General features: G+C 50.9%; 6 protein-coding genes across 6 annotated transcripts; 2 read left to right on the top strand and 4 right to left on the bottom strand.

The window, feature by feature from the left end:
- Positions 1–6: 6 nt before the first annotated feature.
- Positions 7–3953, bottom strand: BO83DRAFT_357853 (putative C6 transcription factor; the record flags this gene model as incomplete). The annotated part of the gene is made up of 7 exons (XM_025529273.1): positions 3551–3953; positions 2961–3493; positions 2871–2910; positions 1783–2815; positions 1414–1730; positions 1293–1363; positions 7–1237 (listed from the first exon to the last, which is right to left on the bottom strand). The coding sequence occupies exons 1-7, from the start codon at positions 3761–3763 to the stop codon at positions 7–9; spliced, it is 3438 nt and encodes a 1145-aa protein (XP_025389648.1). The 5' UTR covers positions 3764–3953.
- Positions 3954–4161: 208 nt separating this feature from the next.
- On the bottom strand, positions 4162–5442 carry BO83DRAFT_334896 (RNA-binding signal recognition particle subunit SEC65). The gene is made up of 2 exons (XM_025528389.1): positions 4894–5442; positions 4162–4797 (listed from the first exon to the last, which is right to left on the bottom strand). Exons 1-2 carry the CDS (start codon positions 5318–5320, stop codon positions 4412–4414), a joined length of 813 nt encoding a protein of 270 aa, XP_025389647.1. The 5' UTR covers positions 5321–5442; the 3' UTR covers positions 4162–4411.
- Positions 5443–6267: 825 nt separating this feature from the next.
- On the top strand, positions 6268–8237 carry BO83DRAFT_377132 (aminotransferase, class III). The gene is made up of 5 exons (XM_025530907.1): positions 6268–6398; positions 6464–6769; positions 6828–7174; positions 7251–7703; positions 7789–8237. The coding sequence occupies exons 1-5, from the start codon at positions 6386–6388 to the stop codon at positions 8044–8046; spliced, it is 1377 nt and encodes a 458-aa protein (XP_025389646.1). The 5' UTR covers positions 6268–6385; the 3' UTR covers positions 8047–8237.
- An 882-nt stretch (positions 8238–9119) lies between these two features.
- BO83DRAFT_415991 (uncharacterized protein) lies at positions 9120–10356 on the bottom strand (the record flags this gene model as incomplete). Its single annotated transcript, XM_025534671.1, has 3 exons — positions 9120–9332; positions 9673–9785; positions 9936–10356. 3 exons carry the CDS (start codon positions 10354–10356, stop codon positions 9120–9122), a joined length of 747 nt encoding a protein of 248 aa, XP_025389645.1.
- A 1880-nt stretch (positions 10357–12236) lies between these two features.
- Positions 12237–15406, bottom strand: ysh1 (cleavage polyadenylation factor subunit YSH1; the record flags this gene model as incomplete). Its single annotated transcript, XM_025527395.1, has 5 exons — positions 12237–12826; positions 12891–13551; positions 13609–14755; positions 14961–15196; positions 15254–15406. 5 exons carry the CDS (start codon positions 15404–15406, stop codon positions 12237–12239), a joined length of 2787 nt encoding a protein of 928 aa, XP_025389644.1.
- Positions 15407–16054: 648 nt separating this feature from the next.
- BO83DRAFT_236030 (uncharacterized protein) lies at positions 16055–18100 on the top strand. The gene is made up of 2 exons (XM_025526933.1): positions 16055–17217; positions 17273–18100. Exons 1-2 carry the CDS (start codon positions 16140–16142, stop codon positions 17917–17919), a joined length of 1725 nt encoding a protein of 574 aa, XP_025389643.1. The 5' UTR covers positions 16055–16139; the 3' UTR covers positions 17920–18100.
- Positions 18101–20516: the final 2416 nt, after the last annotated feature.

Genomic DNA, 20516 nt, shown 5'->3' with positions numbered 1-20516 from the left:
AGTGAATCAACAATAACCCACCCAATCAGACCCCCTCACCTCCCCCATCCCAACCTCATTACCACCACCACTACCACTACCAACACTCCCAAAACTGCCCCTCCCCACACCACCACCAAGCCCCATCCTCGAAGGCGAAGCAGCAGCATTAGCATAAGCCGCACTGCTCAAATCCCCAAACTCGAATCCCGTGACCGGATCCAACTCCATCAACTCATCCGCCACCGGCAGATGCTGCCCGAAGACAGCGTCCCACTGGTCCCAATCGAAGTTTAAGTTCGGATCCACCATGGAGGGCGGTGTGGGGGCCCCCGGGATGGGTTGGCTGGTGGGTGAGATGGCTGTGTCCATGAAGGACGGAAGAGGAGCTGCTTGTAGAGCAGCAGGAGGAGGGGTATTAGTTGGTAGTTGTGGTGCTTGCTGCGGCTGCGGGGTGTTGTTGAAGGTGCTGGCGAAGATGTTAGGGTTCAAGGGGGCGATGCTTTCGGGGGATGAGATGGGGGAGCCGCTGGGGAGGGGGGAGGTGGCGGTGGTGGTGTCCATGGGGTATTTGGGGGGTGTTGGGGATTGGGGGAATGGAGGAGGAACGGGGGCGGTTCTTGATTGCGGGCTTGGGAGGATAGGAGCAGGGGCTGGAGGAGGGAGTTGATAGCGGAGAGGGCTTGGACGGGAGTTGTTATTAGTGGTAGCTGGGTTGGGGAGTTGATGGGAGCGAGTCATGTTGTAGAACATTTTGGAGAAGTCGGTGAGTTGGCGGCGCGTGGTGACGGGAGGAGGAGGAGGGTAGGTTGAGGGGGAGGGAGTGCCGCTGGTGTAGCAGGGGTCGTTGTTGGCGTAATCTTCTTGGAGAGAGGTGACGCCTGCTTGGATCTGGGCTTGTTCGGACCATAGTCTGTGAGGATCCAGGCCGGCTTTTTGCCATGCTTTTTGGCGTAGGCGTCGGATCATGTCCCATGCTTCGCGGCCGCCGTCTTTCAGAGGTCGTTGGGTTGAGACGCCGTCTTCGCCGCCGACGACGCCGCCATCGGGGCCCGTCATGGAGAAGATTTTGTCGATGTAGGCGCGGGATTTGGGGGCCTCTGGGCTGTAGGGGCGTTCGTAGAGGTCAATGAGCATGATCATGGTCGCGTGCATTGGTTGGTGATTGCCGGGCCAACTCCATTGGAAGGGTTGAAAGTCGGGGTCGGTTGCGAGTGAGACGAACTTCTCCATGAAGCCGTGACAGTGGCGGAGTGCGCTGTGGTTTGTTAGTGGTTTGTGTCTTGTCTCTGGATGGTGATGTTGGACAGTACCTCTGTCTTGCAGCCGGCCAGATTCGACTTTTGGCGTTCTTCAGAAAGGGCTGATAGGCGACGCAAAAAGCCTGGTAGGCTTAATCAGCAGGTATATCGGTAAATCTTAGAAGATACTCACTTTGTCTATGAAAAGAGACATGAGGATCCTAGCCCACTTGTGGAAGGAGACAAGGACAGGCGAATGGTACTGCTCTGCACATCCATTGGGTCCATCCGCCGGCAGTTCGGTGCGGGAATCTGCTTGTGAGGATAAAGACCATGATCTAGTAGACGACACTGGAGACGAAGTATCGAGCGAGTTTGCTTCTGGTATCCGGTTGATGATAGAGTTCAGTTTGTATTGCAGATCAACCAATATCGACCTCAGCTCCTCCATGTCCCTTCGCGTGACGGGTTTTGTACCAAGCTGGATCTTCATGATCCGACGAACAGCGCCTGCAGGGTTGTTAGATATCGTAACCTATGGACGTATACTTCAGATACTTACGAGCCATCGTATATTTGCCCTTGGCCGATAGGTAGTAAACGTTAACCATAGAAGGCCCACCACATACGGTTGGGTCATCGGGGTTATCCGGTGGCCTCATGCCGGTCATGACAAGCCTATCATACTTCTCGGCAGCGGGAGTTCCAAGAAGAGTGTCTTTAACCTCGCTAGTCTCGCGAACATCCCAGTAGTTCTCATCACTGACCAGGGGAGGCAGACCGCTGGACATGGCCACCACGCCGTCCATGTGTACAATGTGCCACCATATACGGCGACGGTATTCCGCGTCGCTGGGGCCAATGCCGAATTTAGCAGGGTCCCGATGCAAACCCATAGTCTGGGCCACCCTCATGGCAAGACTGATGAAGAGACTACTGGTCAGAGGCTCTTCCTCCTTGGAAAGAATGGTCTGGACCAGCAGATATGCAGATAAACCTTGCATGGACGGACTGCGAGGGAACGATATCTTGGATAGCCAGCGCGTTACCTCCTCACTGTATGCCTTGGACAGACCTGAGCGGGATGACACGTTGAACTCAGCCTTGATTGTTCGTATTGAGACAGTGACGGAACCGCCATACCAGATGGCATAAAGCAAAGGGATAAAGGATGGGTCAGGGCAAGACTCTCCAGAGTAGCTACTTGAATCATACCAATCCCAGAAGGAGTTGTAAAGCTTCAGAATGGTAGGCGGGTGCACAACTGGGGTAATGGCGTGTATTCCAGACATAAATCCTTTGTACAGGATATGGCTCTGTCGTTTTGTCGGCATGTTCTCAAGCATCTCTGGCTCCACTATCTTGTCATTCACAGAAGGCGATTCGCTTGACGGAAACAAAACAGACTTCTGGAATGTCTGTACTCTGCTAAGCTTCTCGGCAGGCTCGCTGACACCGTCAGCCGACTCTTTCCACTGGCGTCCCGGTGTTGTAACCATAGGTTCCGTTCCCGCATCGTCAACGGGGCTCTCATTGAAGGCTGGTTCGTTGTGCGATCGATTCTGATCCCTGAGCAACTGATTGAGCTCATTTATCTAGTGATACTTAGCATAGTCCTCCAACGAAAGGCTGGAAACTTCTTCAGCATACCTCATGAGAAATATAAGCCCAATAAGTCGTGCCGACGTATCTAATCCATTGTCAGTATAGAGCCCTCCCGACCACAAAACAAAACCATACCTTGATCGCCCTCCATCCTCCAAGCTCAAGTGGCCAAGATTCAAGCTCCCCACAGGATCCACCAGATCAGTAGCATGGCCCGCGGGAATAGGAAATTCGTCGCCACTAGACTCAGCCGCGCGACGCGGACTATCCGGACGGGAACCAGCAGTTGGCTTTAAGGCCGCAATATTGCTCAAACGAGGATCACCCTCAGCCGGCTCGAGTTTCACATTTGGTGCCAGCCGTTGCTTTCCTGCGACATTCAGCGGCTGATTCGTCTTGCTCAGCCTCTCGATCATCGAGGTGAGTTTATCCAAACGCGCCTCAATGGCTTGCGACCGTTGCTCGGAAGCTCCACTTTGCTTCAGATGACCGTAAATAGATTGTATATCATCGATGTCCTCCTCAATAGGTCGCGACGACTCCCTCCTCCGCTTGACGCCATGTCCGTTCTTCGATATGCTCGAGCGCGACTCCGTATCCTTCTGTGGCGCCGCATCGTAGACGCATTCGGTACCATTTTTCACGCAGTTGCCGCAAATCGGGTGGACCTGCAAATTTGCCTGTCAGACCAGTTCAAGACTCACAAACAGTCTAGGACTATGCACCTTGTCGCATTTGACCTTTCGCCTCCGACAAGTGTGGCAGCTGTAGCTGGCGCGATTGCGGGTAATTTGACGGCCTCCGGCCTTCCCAGTCTTGGGAGCAGCTGAGGACGAAGAGCCTGAGGCAGGGGAGTCGTAGCTAGAGCGAAACTGGGATCGGGGGGTTCCGTTCATCTGCCCGTAGCCGGGCAGAATGCTCGGTGGGCTTGTATTCATGGTCCGTCGGTCGCAGTGGCGGGGTTCTATGATCCATCGACAGGACGCAAGGAGTGGTTCATGAGGGAGTGCACATGAGTGTCAACCCATGTATGTGAGTCGCGACTACTCGGGTGCCGATCGAACAATTGTGCGCTTGTTGGGAAAATAAAACGGAAGCAACCGCGCAGTGATTGAAGCTGAAGCTGAGAGGAACAGCGGCGGAGGATGACTCTGGGGTAAAAGAGGCCGCGGTTCTACTTATCGGCGATTGCGCCGGCTCGGCCAATGACAGCGACCATATACGCAAGACGGTCGGATGGTCCTCCCGAGAAATTCGGAGTGGGTTGGATTGACCCATGATTCTCTACTGAGAAGTGTAGGACCTTACAGAGCATGCTTTAGGTACGCTATAATTACTCGAATGATCTCTGCAGAATAAACTAGAGAAGCTACGGCTGCCATCCGCTGCGGAGACGGCAGATGGCACCTATCAGCCACATCCGATACCACAAACCAGACATGTCCCCACTCATTGATCATTTCATTCGACTTGGTATCAAGAGAACAGCAGAGATGCCCTCTATACATGAATCATCATAACGCCTTTCGCCCGTGCCAATGCAATCAAAAGCCTATGTACCATATGAAGAAACATCGACAAGTGCTTCACGCCTTGCCCTTCTTCTTATCCTTCTTCTTCTTTTCGCTGCCTCCAGCAGACGGACTTCCACCCATGCCCCCCATTCCCCCCATTCCTCCCATCATTCCCGCCAGATCCGGCATTCCAGGTATCTGGGGCATGCCTGGCATACCCTGCATGTTCTGCATCTCAGCCATGGCGTCCTTGAGCGGGTTATCGCTGACTCCACCACCGCTGTAGGCCGGAGAGTGTATCGGTAGAATCTTTCCAATCTTCCATCCACGGGGAGCGGCGGGCGCAGCAGGTAGTTTCTCGGGCATGGGGAGTCCTCGGATTCTGAGACGGTAGGGGGATTCTTCGGTGGTAGGGTGAGCCTTAAGGTATTGCGCCACGAGGATGTAAAGGTGGTGCTCTGTAGTCATGGTCAGACAAAGGAAACTGTGATCAGGCCATTTGAAAAGGGTTCGACTCTGATAGTAACCTGCGGACAGGTTGGGGGTACACTGACTGTTCTTGATTCTCGAGTTGACCAGCTTCCCGTCCTCGTTCTTCAGCAAGACACGCACACGTCCAGGGTTGGCCCAGTCCTTGGGATGCAGCTTCTCAGGCTCGAATCCGACATTCAATCCCAACATCTGCACCGCATCGACAATATCCCTCGCTAACGGGTTCTCAACCGCCAGCTCACTTCCAACCTTGCGGCCCTCGGCGCGGGACCGCGACTTGTCGAAGTATATCGGGTACAGGCATTGATAATGCTTGGGGATCTCGCGCTGAGGTTCAGGAGCGGGCCTCATGGGTACTGAGCCGGACATAGGTACTCCAGCTCCAGAAAGGATGGACTCATTGGCGAAGTTGGCGGGCGAGGAATCGGAGGGAGCAACTTCCTCCGGGTCAGAGTCGTACACCTCCTCTACTTGGGCGTGTCGTGACATGATTAAGACTCAGTATAGGTAATAATAACAGCGTAGAAAAATATGTATAAGATTAAGACACGCTAATGTGTCCAGAGCGGAAGGTTGAGCAGGTGGGCTGTTGTAGTGAAGCCGTGGTGGCCTTTCTGTGCGGCAGGGAGTTTTAGTGGCCAACCAACTGCGGAGCGGAGAGCTTTGTCCGCCCACCGCCCGCATCGCAGCGGAGATACCCATCACTAGTACTACATGCAGCCCTTGATTTGCTTCTGAACAACTGCTCTATCATGTACCGTATAAACCTTACCTTTGTTTGCTGCAGTTGATGCACATGATCATGCCATGACATTGTCGCTTTGATAGGTCCTGCACGCCGAGGCTCAAGGGTTACATTGTGTTAGGCCAGCTTATTACCTCCATGACTCCCCGGTTCTGCCTGGACATTAATTAGGGTTGGCGATGAAAAAGATATGCCAGAAAGGGGTCGACTTCAGCATTGAGGGCAACATAGGGCGCCAAGCCAGAATAGCATAACCATAGATTATCCAGCGATAGAATCCTGATTAACATATCCAACAAAGTTCTATCTGATAATATATAAGCTGGCACAACATGTATAGACAATGGCATTGACGTAGACAGTTGATGTCCACTTGAAGGCATGGTGTAGCAACAAGTCGTCGCAGTGCTTCCTCTTCATGATCCATCATAATTAAGCCAAGATGTTGCATCGCCATAAGCGAGGGAGATTGCTCATCTCCGCATCAGCAGTAGATGATGGAGAGATGGACGACTCAAACGAGCACGATAACCACCATCAAGTCGGAGATCGGCCCGTCGGCGGAGACGGCCAACCATGCGCTCGGCTTCCCAGGATTGGGTTGCCGGCTCCCCGCCGGACTCCATCCCCGCTCCTCCCCACATCTTGAGTCACTGCGTGATATCAAGAAGAAGCAGTCGACAGGGCTTATCGCAGGCATAAATAGCTCTGCATCATGCTGCAATCATGGCTCCAGAACTATTCATCCAGCTCTATGCACTCAATATACATTTGATCTACTCAAACGGCTATCTATATCCTGTTCAACCATGACCAAGTCAGGTATGTTCTTACTAGTAGTATACCAGACAATCTTAATCCCTTGTTCCTAGCTCACGAAAGGCCAGTGACAGTCACCCATAGCTCCGTCCTTCACCGTGATACCCGCTTCGTCCCCAAGAAAGCTATCGGCGGTAAAGGCAGCTACATCTTCCTCGAGGATGGCACCAAGTTCCTCGACTCGACCGGTGGTGCCGCCGTATCCTGCCTAGGCCATGGCCATGAGGAGGTCAGCCAAGCGGTGATTGACCAGATCAACAAGTTGTCATACTGCCATACGGCATTCTTTGGGACAGAAGCATCGGAAGAGCTTGCTACCTTCCTTACCGAGTCGACTGGTGGTAAGCTCTCGAAGTTGCTCGTTGTGAATTCCGGTATGTTAAAACACTTACTCTGCACGATATCGCCAGACAAATACTCACATTATCTCAGGCTCTGAGGCTGTCGAGGCTGCATTGAAACTAGCTCGTCAATACTTCGTCGAGCTACCCACCCCCCAACTACAGCGATCCAGGTTCATTGCCCGGAAGCCCTCCTACCATGGCGTCACCTTGGGTGCCTTGTCAGTAGGCGGACACATGATCCGTCGAGAGCCTTTTGAACCCATTCTATCAACCAACACGTCTCACGTCTCGCCTTGCTACCCCTACCGAGGTAAGAAAGCAGGCGAGTCCGACGCGGATTACGTTGCCCGACTAGCAGCAGAGCTCGACGCAGAATTTCAGCGTGTCGGACCAGAGAATGTCTGCGCTTTCATTGCAGAGCCAGTTGTAGGAGCGGTAAGCAAGCATCTCTCAACAGACTCACTCCTTACACACAAAGCTCAGCAACTAACGCAAGCACCCATCAAACCAGGCCCTAGGCGCCGTTCCCGCCCTCCCAGGCTACTTCCCCGCTATGAAAGCAATCTGTGAAAAGTACGGTGCGCTTTTCATCCTAGACGAGATCATGTGCGGCATGGGACGCTGTGGCACCCTCCACGCCTGGGAACAAGAGGACGTAGTTCCCGATATCCAAACCATCGGCAAGGGACTCGGAGGCGGATACGCACCCGTCTCTGGTATCCTCATCAGCGAGAAAGTTGTCGGAGCCCTCGACAAAGGCACGGGAGTGTTCCGGCACGGTCAAACGTACCAAGGCCATCCTATCGCATGTGCTGCCGCGTTAGCCGTGCAAAAGGTCATCAAGCGGGATAACCTACTCGAGAATGTCAGAAACATGGGTAAGTATCTGGAGGAAAGGTTACGGGGCAGCTTAGAGCAACATCCGTATGTGGGCGATATCAGAGGGAAGGGGCTGTTCTGGGGTGTAAGTCACTCTTCTTAATCCAAGTTCTATCGACCATTAGTGTACCCGAGGTTTGGGTGAAGACTAATATACCATGTATCTGCAGATCGAATTCGTCAAAGACAAAGAAACCAAAGAGCCATTCAGCCCTGACAAAGCAGTTGCATTCCGGGTCCAAGAGACTGGGTTGAAACCAGAGTACGGGGTGTCGTTGTACGCTGCTAACGGGACGGTGGACTGTATGAAAGGAGACCATATCATTCTGGCGCCGCCGTATAATGTCTCCAAAGAGGAGATCGATATCATCGTGGATACGGCGGTCAAGGTGCTTGATGTTGTTTTTGCGAAAGTTAGTGCAGCTTAATGATGGGATATGGAATTGCTTGCGGTAGACTCTGCTGCTAAGGATACGTACGCAGTTGTTGCGATGGTGCATTGACTGATTGCATCAGCAGCCAATGCGAGGGTCCGTCTGTCTTGTGAAGGATGGAGGGTAGTCAACTGGATCCATTTCAAGGAGAATACAATTGATGTCTCTTTATAATATGTCAAGACGTAGGGTCAAAGATATATGGATTTGATCTATCTAGATCTCAAGAAGATGGTTGGTGGTTGGATTGGGTGGTCAGAGGCCATGTAGAAAGAAGAGACAAAAGATCAGCTGACAGCTGCCTGGCTGCAGTGAATGTCTTAATACTGCCTCCCAGACAGGCAGATCCGAAGCCATTATATACATGTAAAAGGATTCTATCTCAGGTTTTCAAGATGTTCGAAGCGCTTAATTAAAACACGGAAATGCAAAGTAATCAAGATTATAAGTAGGGATGCTTTGAGGTTTATTTTAAATAGGATTTCCTATAGAATTAAGCACAGGGATCAATAATCTTAATGAGTTCAACTATTAGTGTTCCTCCACGACTTTTTCTTGTGTGTCAGGCGTACGCGAGGGCATTGGTAAGGCTAATTTGGGGTTTATTTGGAATATTGTTTGGGTGGCCGTTTAGGTGGCCGCTTGGGAGGGTCTTTGTATACGAGCCTTTAGATTAGCAAGCACATGGTCAACTGTTTTAGTGGATTTTAAAGTCTTTAGTGATTCAAGATGTTAAATAAATGGTGATAGCTTCCAGCAGTTAGGCCGGATTTGAGGGTTTAAATAATAGCAACCAGAAGCTGTATAAAAGGCTCCTTTGCAGTAAGAATACCTTTTATTTGTGAGGGCTCAAGTGCGCGTTTATACATATATTTAGCGTGATATATACCTGGGGGTGGTTTTTCTTGTATGGAAGTTGGTGTTTTAGCTACCTTTCTTTTCGGAGAAGCTTGCTTTGGTGGAGGCTTCGAGACTGGAAGCTCCGCTTAAGATTTTAAGACTTTTGGTAGGGGCTCTGGCTCTGGTACTGGCTTTAACACTGGCACTGGCACTGGCTCTGCTTTTAACTAATTCTGGAACTCTTGCAGTCTTTGTACGGGAGCAAGTGAGAAGAATCTTGGATTTTCTGTATATTCTTGCTTAGTCTGAGTGACTGTGATATGATAAGCTCTCTTTAAGAGACTGAGGTATTCATTCCCATTTTTGGTAGTTGAGTTAAGGTAGAGAAAGATCTCAGGTTGTAGAAATAATGAGACGCGTTGTAGCTCTTCAGAACTGATCTTAAGTGTTATTTTGAATTAAGAAAAAAGAAAGAGGTGTGTATAGCTCTGCGGCAAGAAGCCGGGCTTATAACTTGTCAAGATGTAGGGTCAAAGATATACGGATTTGATCTATCTAGATCTCAAGAAGAAGGTTGGTGGTTGGATTGGGTGGTCAGAGGCCACGCAGGAAGAGGAGGCGAAGGATCAGCTGACAGCTGCCTGGCTGCAGTGAATGTCTCAACATAATACAAAAAAGCACTAAAGCATCCGAGTAGAAAGAAAAGAATCAAAGCCACAGCCATCTAGGTCTCACGCAGTCCACGTCATCGTTAAAAGCCTGCCAATGCTGTCATCGCACCAATCTGCTAGCAACCCAGAAATCCTTATATGCTTTATGGAGTTCATTAAGCTGAGCATCTGCTTGCATGGGATCCAAGTAATCACCTGCATACCCAGCTGGGTCCAAGGCATCTAGAAATTTGTGAAACCGTTCCTCAAATAAGTCAATTCCTATTCTCTTCTCAGAGGCCTTATGTAGGTAAGGTCAGCCCCTGGATAAACAAAATAGGAAATACAGGAATGTTAATAGAGATCAGGCAGATATAATATATCAAAACTTACCGATCTTCTTAGCAAGGATAGGATCAACCCCATAGAGAAACACAAAGGTATCGGCGAAACCAATGCTGAATTGTGCGCGCGCCTGCTGCCCGAACTGACCGGATGCGTGTTGAGATTCGGACAGTTCTTGATCAGTTCCGGCCAGTTCTTGTTGAAATTCGGACAGTTTTTGTTTAGTTCCGGCCAGTCTTTGTTCAGTTCCGGCCAGTTTTTGTTCAGTTCCAGCCATTCTCGCTTCAAGCTTTTCAAGATCCTTGCGGAGCTGATCAAGTTTTGAGTGTATAACCGGGATTTCGGTGTTTTGGAGAGCCAGCTTAACACCTGCGTGATTTCCTGTTATCATATCGTCTCTCTCAGCTTCCACGAACAGTTCATCGCCTTCAAGGAATTCAGAAAGCGACCGCTTTGTAGCAGCAACCATTTGAGACTCGGGCCCAAGATATACTTGTTGACTGGGAAGCTGCGGTAGAAAGCTTGTTTGGGGAAGCACGTTTACACTACGTCTTGGGAAGGTGTCGCTCCGATGGGGTACTGCCGTTCTTGAAGGCGTGGGTTAAGAAACGCTGGAGAATAGCACGTCGTAAAAAGTATGGTTATGAGCTTTGAATAAAGGAAGTAGTAAGGTGAGAATGTGAGGGGTGAAATATATGTACCGGGAGGTAAGTAGATGATGTCTGCATTATGGTGTACCTACGTAGGTACCGTATCCATAGGCGGGTACTGACGGGGATCTGATGAAATAGTACGGAAAGCTCTGTGTTTCCGAGAAAGTGAAGTAGTAACACAGCAAGTGAATGTACAGTGAATGGTGATTGCAAACTTCACTTTTCTCTTCCCCCTTTCGTCCTTCCTCTGTCCTCTGGAACCATGTCGTCTCACGCAGTATTCCCCAAGGCTCAACATGGAATGATTAAGCCCTTGGATCAGGCTTAGCCTACCGGAAGGCTTACAGGCATGTCACTCTATTATGAGTTTTTCATTTCTTTTGAGCTGTGCTAGGTAATTTGTGTCCAGTGAGGAAATAGTGAAGTTCAAGTGGAACATATCAAGAAGCTTAATTCTTTCTGCTTGGGTACTTCCCTTTTGCTTTCTGTCCACATACTACGCTTACTCTACTCATACTTCCCGTTTATCCACTTTTCCTTCTTCACAAAGAAAAACGCTCCAAGAAATCAAAAGGCCCTGCTCCTGCTGACTTTGAGATCTACACAGACGAACGAGCAACCGCTGTAGTGTCGTCGAAAATCAATATTAAATTTCTGAATTCCTTGAAGCCGATGAAATGCGCGTGGAAGCTGTGAAAGACGAGATGATAACAGGAAATAACGCCGGTTGTCGAGTTGGCTCGCCAGAACGCAAGATTACCTATCCTAGAGACGAAACTGGCCAGAGAATGAGTGTTGAGTATACCCTTGGATTTGCTCAGATCCGAGGAAGATTTCTTTCCAGCTACCGATGACCACATGGCCGATTAACAAAGAATTATCAGCCAAGGACACGCGAAAGCGCACGGCGGCCATCTCAATGCGGATGCTTACTTATACCGGGAAGAAGGCCGGTACATTGATGAAGATGGCATAGTGCATCCGCCACGATATGAGACTGACACATTCCGATGTCTCTATGGTGTTGAGCCAAATATAGCGGAGATCATCAGTAAGTCTTGATGAACAAGTCCACCCTATCTCAATTGCAATTTCTGCATCCATCATTTAAGTCATGTACTGACCTTAACTACGTTAAGACTACCACTCCAACTATTCAAGTTCTGGAGCGACACGCTACTATCGAAGCCTCCGACCGCCTTGAAGCTACTGAAGTATTGAAAGCACGGTTTGACACGTTTCTACGTGCCTTGAAAGAAGCCGGTTACCCCGGAAACTACCTCAATTTGATGTCTCCCGAGTATCATCAGTTCAAGGAACTCCGATCAGCATACAGAGAATACTGGAACGCGACCTAGTTGGTGTCATCAGCGTAGCCGATGGACACTATACCGGAATGCGGACTCTGTGTTTGACGCTTTCGCTTTTTGCTCGAATTCTTCTTCTCATATCCCATACCAATGGCTTCAGCAGCACATGTTTCTTAGTAGCAATGTTGACTACCCGCACAAATCCACACCTGACCCATCATTAAGCAGCATTGAAGCAGCAGCAGCAGGAGGAGGAGGAGTATGATTCATATACCCGATATAGCCGGCCTTTACTAAATTAAGGTGCTGGTGGGAGGAAATAGTCACTATTTCAAGTGGAACATATCAAGAAGCTTATAGTTACATACACCAATTACAGATTCATATCACGCTTTAGCCTCAATCGCTGTCGCCTTCAATCCCGTAGAGACATCCTGATCTTTGCTTTCTCCATTTGCAGCCACCACTGTAGCAGGCGCAGGTCCCTCTGCCCACATGCTCGCCACGGTTTCCACGGCTCGTTCGACGACGACGCGGACCCGATCCCTTAGCGCAGGGTTGGCGCACTCCACTTCCAAATCTTCCAGCCATATCCGGGCGATGTGCTTGTCGACCTTGATTTCGAGTCCGGGGAATGGAATGCCTAGTGCGTGGAGACGAGAGATCTCGGCTGCTTCTAGCTCTGTTAGGTCGTCTTCTTCTTCTTCCTCTTCCTCCTCCTCCTCTTCTTCCTTCACAGGGGTCGACTTGTCGTCGGAGTCAACTTTGTCGGTGGTGCCATTGGTAATACTATTGGGGGGTAGGCGTGGGCGCTCGATGGCCGTGATCTCTGAGCCGAATTGTGCTTGGAGCATCATGAGGAGACGTCGGAAACGCTCTTCTGGTCCGACGTTGGAGTGGGGATTGGGAATTTGGTGGGCGTGGTCATCGTCGTGATGGTGGTGGTGGTGATGGTGATGCTTGTGCTTGGCGGATTCTGTATGAATCGTAGTTAGTAGGATGGTTCTTCATGGGTATTGTTATAAGTGGTTGCCACTTACGTTTCACTGACGCAGGGCTGCTCTCAACAGTCAGGAGGACCGCCATGACTGCATCAGCAACTCCGTCGTTCATCATGTTCCCTTCCCATTCAAGTTCGACTTCGCGAGTGCGAGGATAGTATCGGATGAGCACGCAACCCATGACCAGGTAGGTTTGCGTATCTCCCATGGGGATTTCTTCATCGGCGGCTTCCTCCTTGAGTTTGTCTCCGTTGGCTTTGTCGGATTCATCTTCCTGTCCCTTCTTGGCAATTTCCTGCTGTGGTTTGCCGACTTCTTCAATGGCTCCAAAGGTACCTTCAAGAGCCCATTTTATTAGGTCCATGCTTGCAGAGCTTAACGTAATATGCTGCTTGCATGTAATGGCGGTGGTGGTCAAACCAGCATACTCGCGGAGATCGTCGGGTGCCATCAAGGATAGGTTGAAGCCGTTCTGGACAAGGACGCCGGACATGAGCTGGCCATCGTCTTGCTCCGAAGGAGGCGCGATCTGAGCCAATTTACCCACTACCTTTGCGATCTTGTCCTTCTTGAACGGGATACGAACTTCTTCGCAGTTACCCGGCGTGTAGACCTTGACTTTGACGGTCTTCTCGGCGTTGAGACTGAGCAGCTTCGACTTGAGTCGCATCATTTGGTGCTTTTCACCGTGGACAAGGATCTAAGGAGAATGAGTAATCCAAACATGTTGTGACGAGAGGTAAACGGGGCTACATACCACAACAGGTGCAGAGACTTCCTCGATGAAATTTCTGTTCTCAACTCCATCTACATGGGCTGCGAAACTGACCTCATCCACTGTACATCTTCTGGGAATCATAACCTTCTGCTCTTCCTCATTTCCGGCAGCCATGCCTCGCCTCACCAGTCCCGTCGTTGCTCTTGACATGACCGCAGGGATTTGCTCCGGTTCGTTCAGAATCTGCTTGGCCATCGTGCCCTCAACACTGTAGCCTGTCATGACCACACCATTGCGTTCGTTCGGAGCCCACCGCTCCAGAAGCTCCCTACTGGTTCCTGTCTGGAGCATACCTGGTGAAGCCAACATAACACATCCCCCTACATCATCGAAACGCTCCAGGCTGCGCAAACTTCTGACGAATCTGAAGTCCCAGGGCCCTGCACTGACACTCTTGTCACCACTAGCTTCCGCTTCCGCCATACGCTGACGGAAGAGTCGCTTAATGTTATCGTTCATTGCACCTATATATGTTTGATACACGACCATACATCTGCGAGCCGTATTTCCGATATAGTAGATAGGTATCTTCTGAAGTTCGGGATGTGTCTCCCAATATTCATCCAGAATGAGCAACAACTCCTGTGCGCGACCCAGGGCAAACACCGGCATTAAGACCCTGCCCCCGCGATTCAGGACTCCGGTAATGGCTTTCATAAGGGCGGCTTCACGTTCAAGGCGGGGGGGATTGGACGAAATGCCGAACGTCGACTCTGTGATAAGCACATCAATTTTCACACCTTTGGGAACTTCGGCTGGGATCAAGTGTCTGTCTTCTTCACGAGAGTAGTCACCGGTAAAGAGGATGTTGAGGCCGGCAATTGAAATCAGGAACATTGCCGCACCAAGGACGTGGCCAGCAGGGAAGGGAGTAATGCGAATGCTATTGATGGTGTGCGTTGTGTTGAAGTCGATCGTCTCGATCAAGGGAAGCGTAGACAAGTGGTCCTGCTCGGTATACAGAGTGGTGCGTTGATCCGAAGACGAGGCCGTGCTGCTCACACGCACATTGTCCTGAATCAACCATTTGTAGATGGCTTTGGTGGCGTGTGTCATGAATACACGGCCCTTGAAATTGGTCTTGCTGAGCACATAGGGGAGCGCGGAGGAATGATCAACATGGAAACTATGGGTTAAGTAGAGTATCTATCAGCCGACTGTCCGATTGAGATGGTCGAGCAAGAGTGAAATTGCAATGATGTAGCAGAGGCTGCGGTTAAAGGCACGGATACAGAGATACAACGCAAAGACCAAGATGAATAACTAGCATATATTGTATTGTGTCTCTCAGTACATGAGCAGATGCAATTGCTATGATGGCAGAGAAGAACTCTGCCACCATGCTGGGAAACCAAGGAGAGATGTGGTGTGGGATGCTATCCACGGCCATGAACAATCCCCGCATGCTCGGGGGCGACGGTGTAGGAAGGGTGACTAGGGGAACGCAAAAGAGAGACTGTCCCACATACTGGCTGATCAAAAGAATATCTACCGTGCTAAGGTCAAACTCGTCGAAGAAGGGCAGGGCTGAGAAGCCTTCTTTCGCAGGATGCATACCAGCGTCAAGCTAATGAGACCACAGTCAGTAAACAGTAGTTACAGCATTGGGTTGCGAATGACACACCATCACTGTTTTGCCCTTATACTGGATTATGTGACATGATCGCCCGACTTCATTTCCGCCCCCTAGACAATAGAAAGCCAATTCATCCGTTGGATCGGCCGGCTCGTCATCCACCGCGGCATTTAAGGCCGATGCCTTTCGCTTTGTCGCCATGATTGGGAGTTTCGGATAAGCTACAGGTAGCGATGCGGAACTGAGGAGAGTATGCAGCAGATCAGTACAGATGCGACGGGGTCAATAGTAGGTGATGGTGTTCCTGGAAGTGCCGATATTCCTAAACTAGCTGCCTCTGCTCCGTAGGATGTCAGTTGACGCGGGATTGACTGCCCATGACATGTACTGCACAGAACCTGATCTAAATCTGCAGGAGTTTATACAGTCAGTGCAGCATCCGCCACAGTAGTATCTTGGGCAACAGGCAAAGTGTGTTATATCTTCTGCATTTCCTGCAACTGGGCGCAATAAAGACACGGAAAGTCGCGAAACCAAGAAAGCGCAAGGTCCAACATGGCGCGGACTTACCTAAGCCAGCCACGTGATGCTCCCGGGCGGATCGCCGCAACAGCAAACCTCGTCGGTGCGAAGCTCCCCTTCGCCGTTCGCGAGAGTAACACCGATAAACCCCGTCGACCTTCTTCCCTCCCTCCGGTGCTCACTTCTTCACCAAGACTCCGTGTCCGATCTCTCTACGCCATTCATATTCTGCTTGCGATGACCTGAGATGGTCTCACTTGGTGGCGGAGGCGGTTAAAGTAGTCCGCCCGGTTTTCCTACATACATACAACGCGAAACACCTTCCCTTCTGGCGTCCAGCGCAACCGTGACTCGGTCTTGCCTTGAATTCTTCGAGCTAGAATTTTCATCGAAGCTACAATATCCATTCACCATGGCGCAACCCCAGCAACAACACTTGACGCAGTCATTTTCCCCGCCGGGTTCCTCACCTTCACCTGGTGCCCCATCGCCTGTAAACGGTGGTGTCCCTCCACCTCTCAAGCGCCAACATCTCTCACCTCTCCCTCAGTCCCAGTCTCCTTACGCCTCACCTAGCTTCGGGACGTTACAACTACCGCAGCACCAGCCGGCTCCCATGACTACACCGACCATGAATATGAACGGCGTCCCCCAGACTCCCGCTCCTCCGCCTCCACCTCCAGGCGCGATGGGACCCCCTTCTCGACCGGCAGACAAGGCTACCGATGCTGCTGAGCTCACAGATGTGCTAGCATCATCAGGAATTGATGTGCGGGAAGAGGAGGCGTACCTGACAAGCAGTTACTCTGGTCCTCCGGTGCAGGCTCAACAACCACCTCGCCCTCAACAGCCACAGATTCCGCAGCAACAACCTCAACAACCTGTGCCACCTGCTGTGAATACTTCGTTCACATCACAAGCGTCGACGACTGGGAGTGTTCCTACGACTCCTAGTTTTGAACAACCCTCCCCATATAAGCCGGCGACCACGCAGGATTCCTTCTACAGGGAGCCGTCGACGCAGCCTCCTGCGCCCTTCAAGGATCCTAATGAGCCGACCCGCGAAGACACTGAGGCAGCTCGGCGCGCACAGTATACTCTACAGGACTCTTTCTTGTGGACTAAGGTTTTGGAGCAGAGACTGCAGAAACGTGGATTCGAACTCGGAGTCCGTATACCGGCAGAAGGACTGTATCATCCAGTACCCGGTCGCCAACAGCCTATCGAAGTCACTGGACCAGATGGATCATCGATCATACGTTCCGGGCAGACAATCCTGAACCAGACCGGTGCACCTTTATTGGACATTCTCAGCTTAATGTCTATCGCATGTGAGGAGCGGTTGCGAACGGTGGTCGATTATTCTTCAACACTGGCTCGGAGTCGCCGCGCACACTCACACGGAGTTGTCCCCACTGATTGGAAGGACGTTGCTACATCGGCTAATGCTGTCAATGGGAATGTGGAAAATCCTAGCACACCACTCAAGCGTATGTTTAGGACAAGGCTTCAAGACGTGTTTCAGACTAATCGATTGGCATATAGGCCCGCACTCAGCGATCGAATCGCAGGGTACTAAACCACTGTCGGAGAAGTATCGCATGCTTATGGATAAGGACAATTCAAGCGAAGAGGCCCGTGCTGCGAAACGTACCAAGCGCAGCGCAAATGCCATCCTTGGAGAAGGGGGAGCGAGCCGATCAGAATCTGTAGATATCCCTGGCTCCGGCGCCTCCACACCGATCGGAGAGAGAGCCCCTAGCATCGATAAGAAGGGAATGTCGAAGAAGGAAGCCAAGAAGCTCATGGATGCCAAGGCCAGCGAGGCTCAGCAACATCAGCAGTCAGTAGAGACCGCGCGCCTGGCTACTAACAGCATGCTATCTGGTCGCATGTTTGGAAGCAAAAAAACGTACTCGTGGTTAAATCGTGGTGCAGCAGCTGGCAGTGGATTTTCTACGCCGTCCCGGGTCAACACCGCCACGCCGCCTGCAAGCACGGACAAACCCGGACGTTCCGGTGAGCCAGCCGCCGTGCCTGCAAAACGTCTGGGAACATGGCGAGAAGACAAAGAGAAAGGTGCCGGCATCCAGGTTCGGGATGTTCTATTCATGCTGGAGCTGGATGGCAGAGGGCCCCGACACGTACAAAAGGCCTATTCGAAAGATGTGAAGGAGGATCGAGCGGACTAAAGATTACCTAGCATGAGTCGCTTCAGCGGTTTGTAATTCCGTTTTGGGTTCCATGCTGTGACTGCGCAGGATCGTGGTTACTTGGCAAGGTTGCATACTCCGCAGTGCTCGCAGTTGGTGTTCTTATCATTCATTGTATGTGCACTTGCCCATTCTTTTCGCATCCGATTGTGAGGCCCCGGACTATTGTCTGAGTAATACTCAAGCACCCGATTCTCTTCCGTTCTTCTAAGCTTACTACCCCCTGTTTAATTGTCCCGGGTCTCTGCCCGATATTTTATGTGGATGTATTACTTTTCTTATGCCCGTGTGTTACGGAGGGGAATCAGGGTTTCGCTATTGCAATCCGCTTGCTCTATCTCCTACCTGACGGCAGTGAGAGCAGCAAACGCCAGTCTCTGGGGATTGTGGATATTGTCGGACAGTTCATTGACGTGTTGTCTGGAAGACGACAATTTGACGCCCCGATGATATTCGGCTTTGCCAGTGTGCCACGGGGAGAAGAGAGCAAAACAAAAGAAATGAAAGAAACGACATGGGTAGACTCCGTCTCTCCGTGCATCGACTCGGTCACTGCATTTCATACGTTTGAAATGATATGACATATTTGCCTAGCAGACTGACCATCTTCTATCCCTTCGTTCCCTACTATTTCCTGCGTAGTTGTAGTTTGTTTCGTACCTGAGGCCATTTGTACTGCATGCCAAGCCCGAGGTTTCCCAGAGCAGTTTAGGGTTGACGCTAGATCGTTCGGGGCATCGGGTGGGACCAAACACGCAAGTCTCTTTCAGCCGGAACAACTGAATCTGACTTCATCGTTTGCCCGGGGAGAGTTGCCAATCAGCTTGTCCACCAGACTTTCAGCCATCGTTCCAGTCACACTCGGATCATCGCCCTCTCATCCCTACGATTGATCCCTTTTTTCTGCAGACGAGAGCAGCGAAGCGGGGTTCCCCAAGAGCATGATCAACTCAGCGGGGGAGGGTACCACCCCCAACTTCAAAAACAAGAGGATCAACTTCGGGGGAATGATGTCAGAGATCAGGGACTAAAGAATTGGGACGAAGGGAGCACAAGGCCGAAAAGCGGAGATTCGCCGCCCCCAAATCCAATCAAACGCCTCCGCGGCGTCATCATCCAGAGCATCGTTCTTTCGGGTTATTATTAAACCTTCTCCCAGGGCAAATTGGCGGTACGAGGCATCTCTTCTCACTACTGCAAACGAGTTCTCTTAGTGGAAAATGGAAAAAACGCATGTCATGCAGCAGCCCTCTCCGGTCGTCTGAAGGTGCCCGAAACGCAACAGCAGCCACGACGACATATTGCCACCAGACCATCACCACTCACTAACTACTAAGTAGACTAACACTGCACGGCGAAGACCGCAGACGAGTAGAGCGATGACAAGAAAGGCCGGTTGAACACATCTACAATGCCACCCATACCTTATCATCATCATCATCCCTCTATCTTACCTGACCATTTGGGTCTCGCAGGGTAATTGGTAACGTGTTTCATATCTGACATTTCGGTTCGCGGAAGAAAGGACCTCAACCGGTGGATGTCATCCAGAGCTTGGAAGCCTAGACTCGCCTCAAACTCCGGCGCTATGTTTTGCCTCCGGGGCTGGTTGGGTTAGATGAGCCTTGCGATCTGCGCCTACAAAAACCGTGCCAGATTGTTGTTTAGGATTGGAATTATTATTATTGATAATCGCGATTGCCCTACCATGGGCTATTGCCGCATAGAGAAAAGGGGGAATCGTCAAAGGGCGAGCAAGACAACCCGACATCGAAGACGGTGTCCAGCCGAAGAATAGGCTTCCTCGGAGGATTGATTGATCCAGAAGGCCCAATGACACCGACTGGAATGGAGGATGAAGAGGGCGAGTTGTATGTGTGTGTGTGTGTGTCTGTGTCGTAACCGAACAAACCTTCTGTGGTGGTGCTCGTGCGGCGAGGCGCCATCATCCACCATGACCCTTGAGACCGCCGTAATGGTGGAGAGGAGGTTCTGTTCGGTCTGTATTCTTTTTGGTCAGTAAATGCGGGCTGAAGGAATAAGTTCTGCACGCTGCCATTTTGAATCTCCCCCTCATAGAATAAGATTTGTAGTTGTTATTGTCCGTCTTCTTTGTAGTGCTCGTTGCTGTAGGCCGAATTGTTTCAATCCAGGCAAGAATTGACGAGGATAACTGGTCCTTACCAACGACTTACTTCTTGGGAAAGTTCCCATTTTCTCTTGCTCTCTGGGCGCTGTAGTTTCCCGTTCCAGCACAACTCAAGTTTCTTTCTGGAGTCCGTCTATCTGTCACCAGATCTCATCGCCTCTCCCATTTTCAAATTCCAGTCTTCGCGGAGCACCACCACTTCTTGCTTTTCTCCCCCTTTCATCGATGCTCACCATTCTTTGATAAACCCACCACCCCAAGCTGATGCTCTTCGACACTTCAATGATTTCTCCTTTGGCTCGCCCGGTGACCCAATGAGTCTTCCTTCGTGAGCTCATCCGTACCGTACGAAGCGTTTCTCGGACGCTCTGCTGGTTCCCCCGACCGACCGCCTCGCCATCCATCCATCCCTCCAGCCAGTGATCCC

This window comes from Aspergillus eucalypticola (genome assembly GCF_003184535.1).
Source record: "Aspergillus eucalypticola CBS 122712 chromosome Unknown BO83scaffold_8, whole genome shotgun sequence".
In the NCBI taxonomy this organism is placed as follows: Eukaryota; Fungi; Ascomycota; class Eurotiomycetes; order Eurotiales; family Aspergillaceae; genus Aspergillus; species Aspergillus eucalypticola.
This window is presented reverse-complemented; position numbering and strand designations above follow the sequence as displayed.

Excerpts from the sequence above, each read along its gene's own strand:
- BO83DRAFT_334896 (XM_025528389.1), bottom strand. The coding sequence starts at position 5,320 with ATGTCACGACACGCCCAAGTAGAGGAGGTGTACGACTCTGACCCGGAG. Across the intron at positions 4,798-4,893 it reads CAACTCGAGAATCAAGAACA|AGCACCACCTTTACATCCTC; the intron begins GTCAGTGTACCC and ends CCATGACTACAG.
- BO83DRAFT_377132 (XM_025530907.1), top strand. Across the intron at positions 6,770-6,827 it reads GTTGCTCGTTGTGAATTCCG|GCTCTGAGGCTGTCGAGGCT; the intron begins GTATGTTAAAAC and ends ACATTATCTCAG. Across the intron at positions 7,175-7,250 it reads CAGAGCCAGTTGTAGGAGCG|GCCCTAGGCGCCGTTCCCGC; the intron begins GTAAGCAAGCAT and ends CCATCAAACCAG.
- BO83DRAFT_236030 (XM_025526933.1), top strand. The coding sequence starts at position 16,140 with ATGGCGCAACCCCAGCAACAACACTTGACGCAGTCATTTTCCCCGCCG. Across the intron at positions 17,218-17,272 it reads TCCTAGCACACCACTCAAGC|GCCCGCACTCAGCGATCGAA; the intron begins GTATGTTTAGGA and ends ATTGGCATATAG.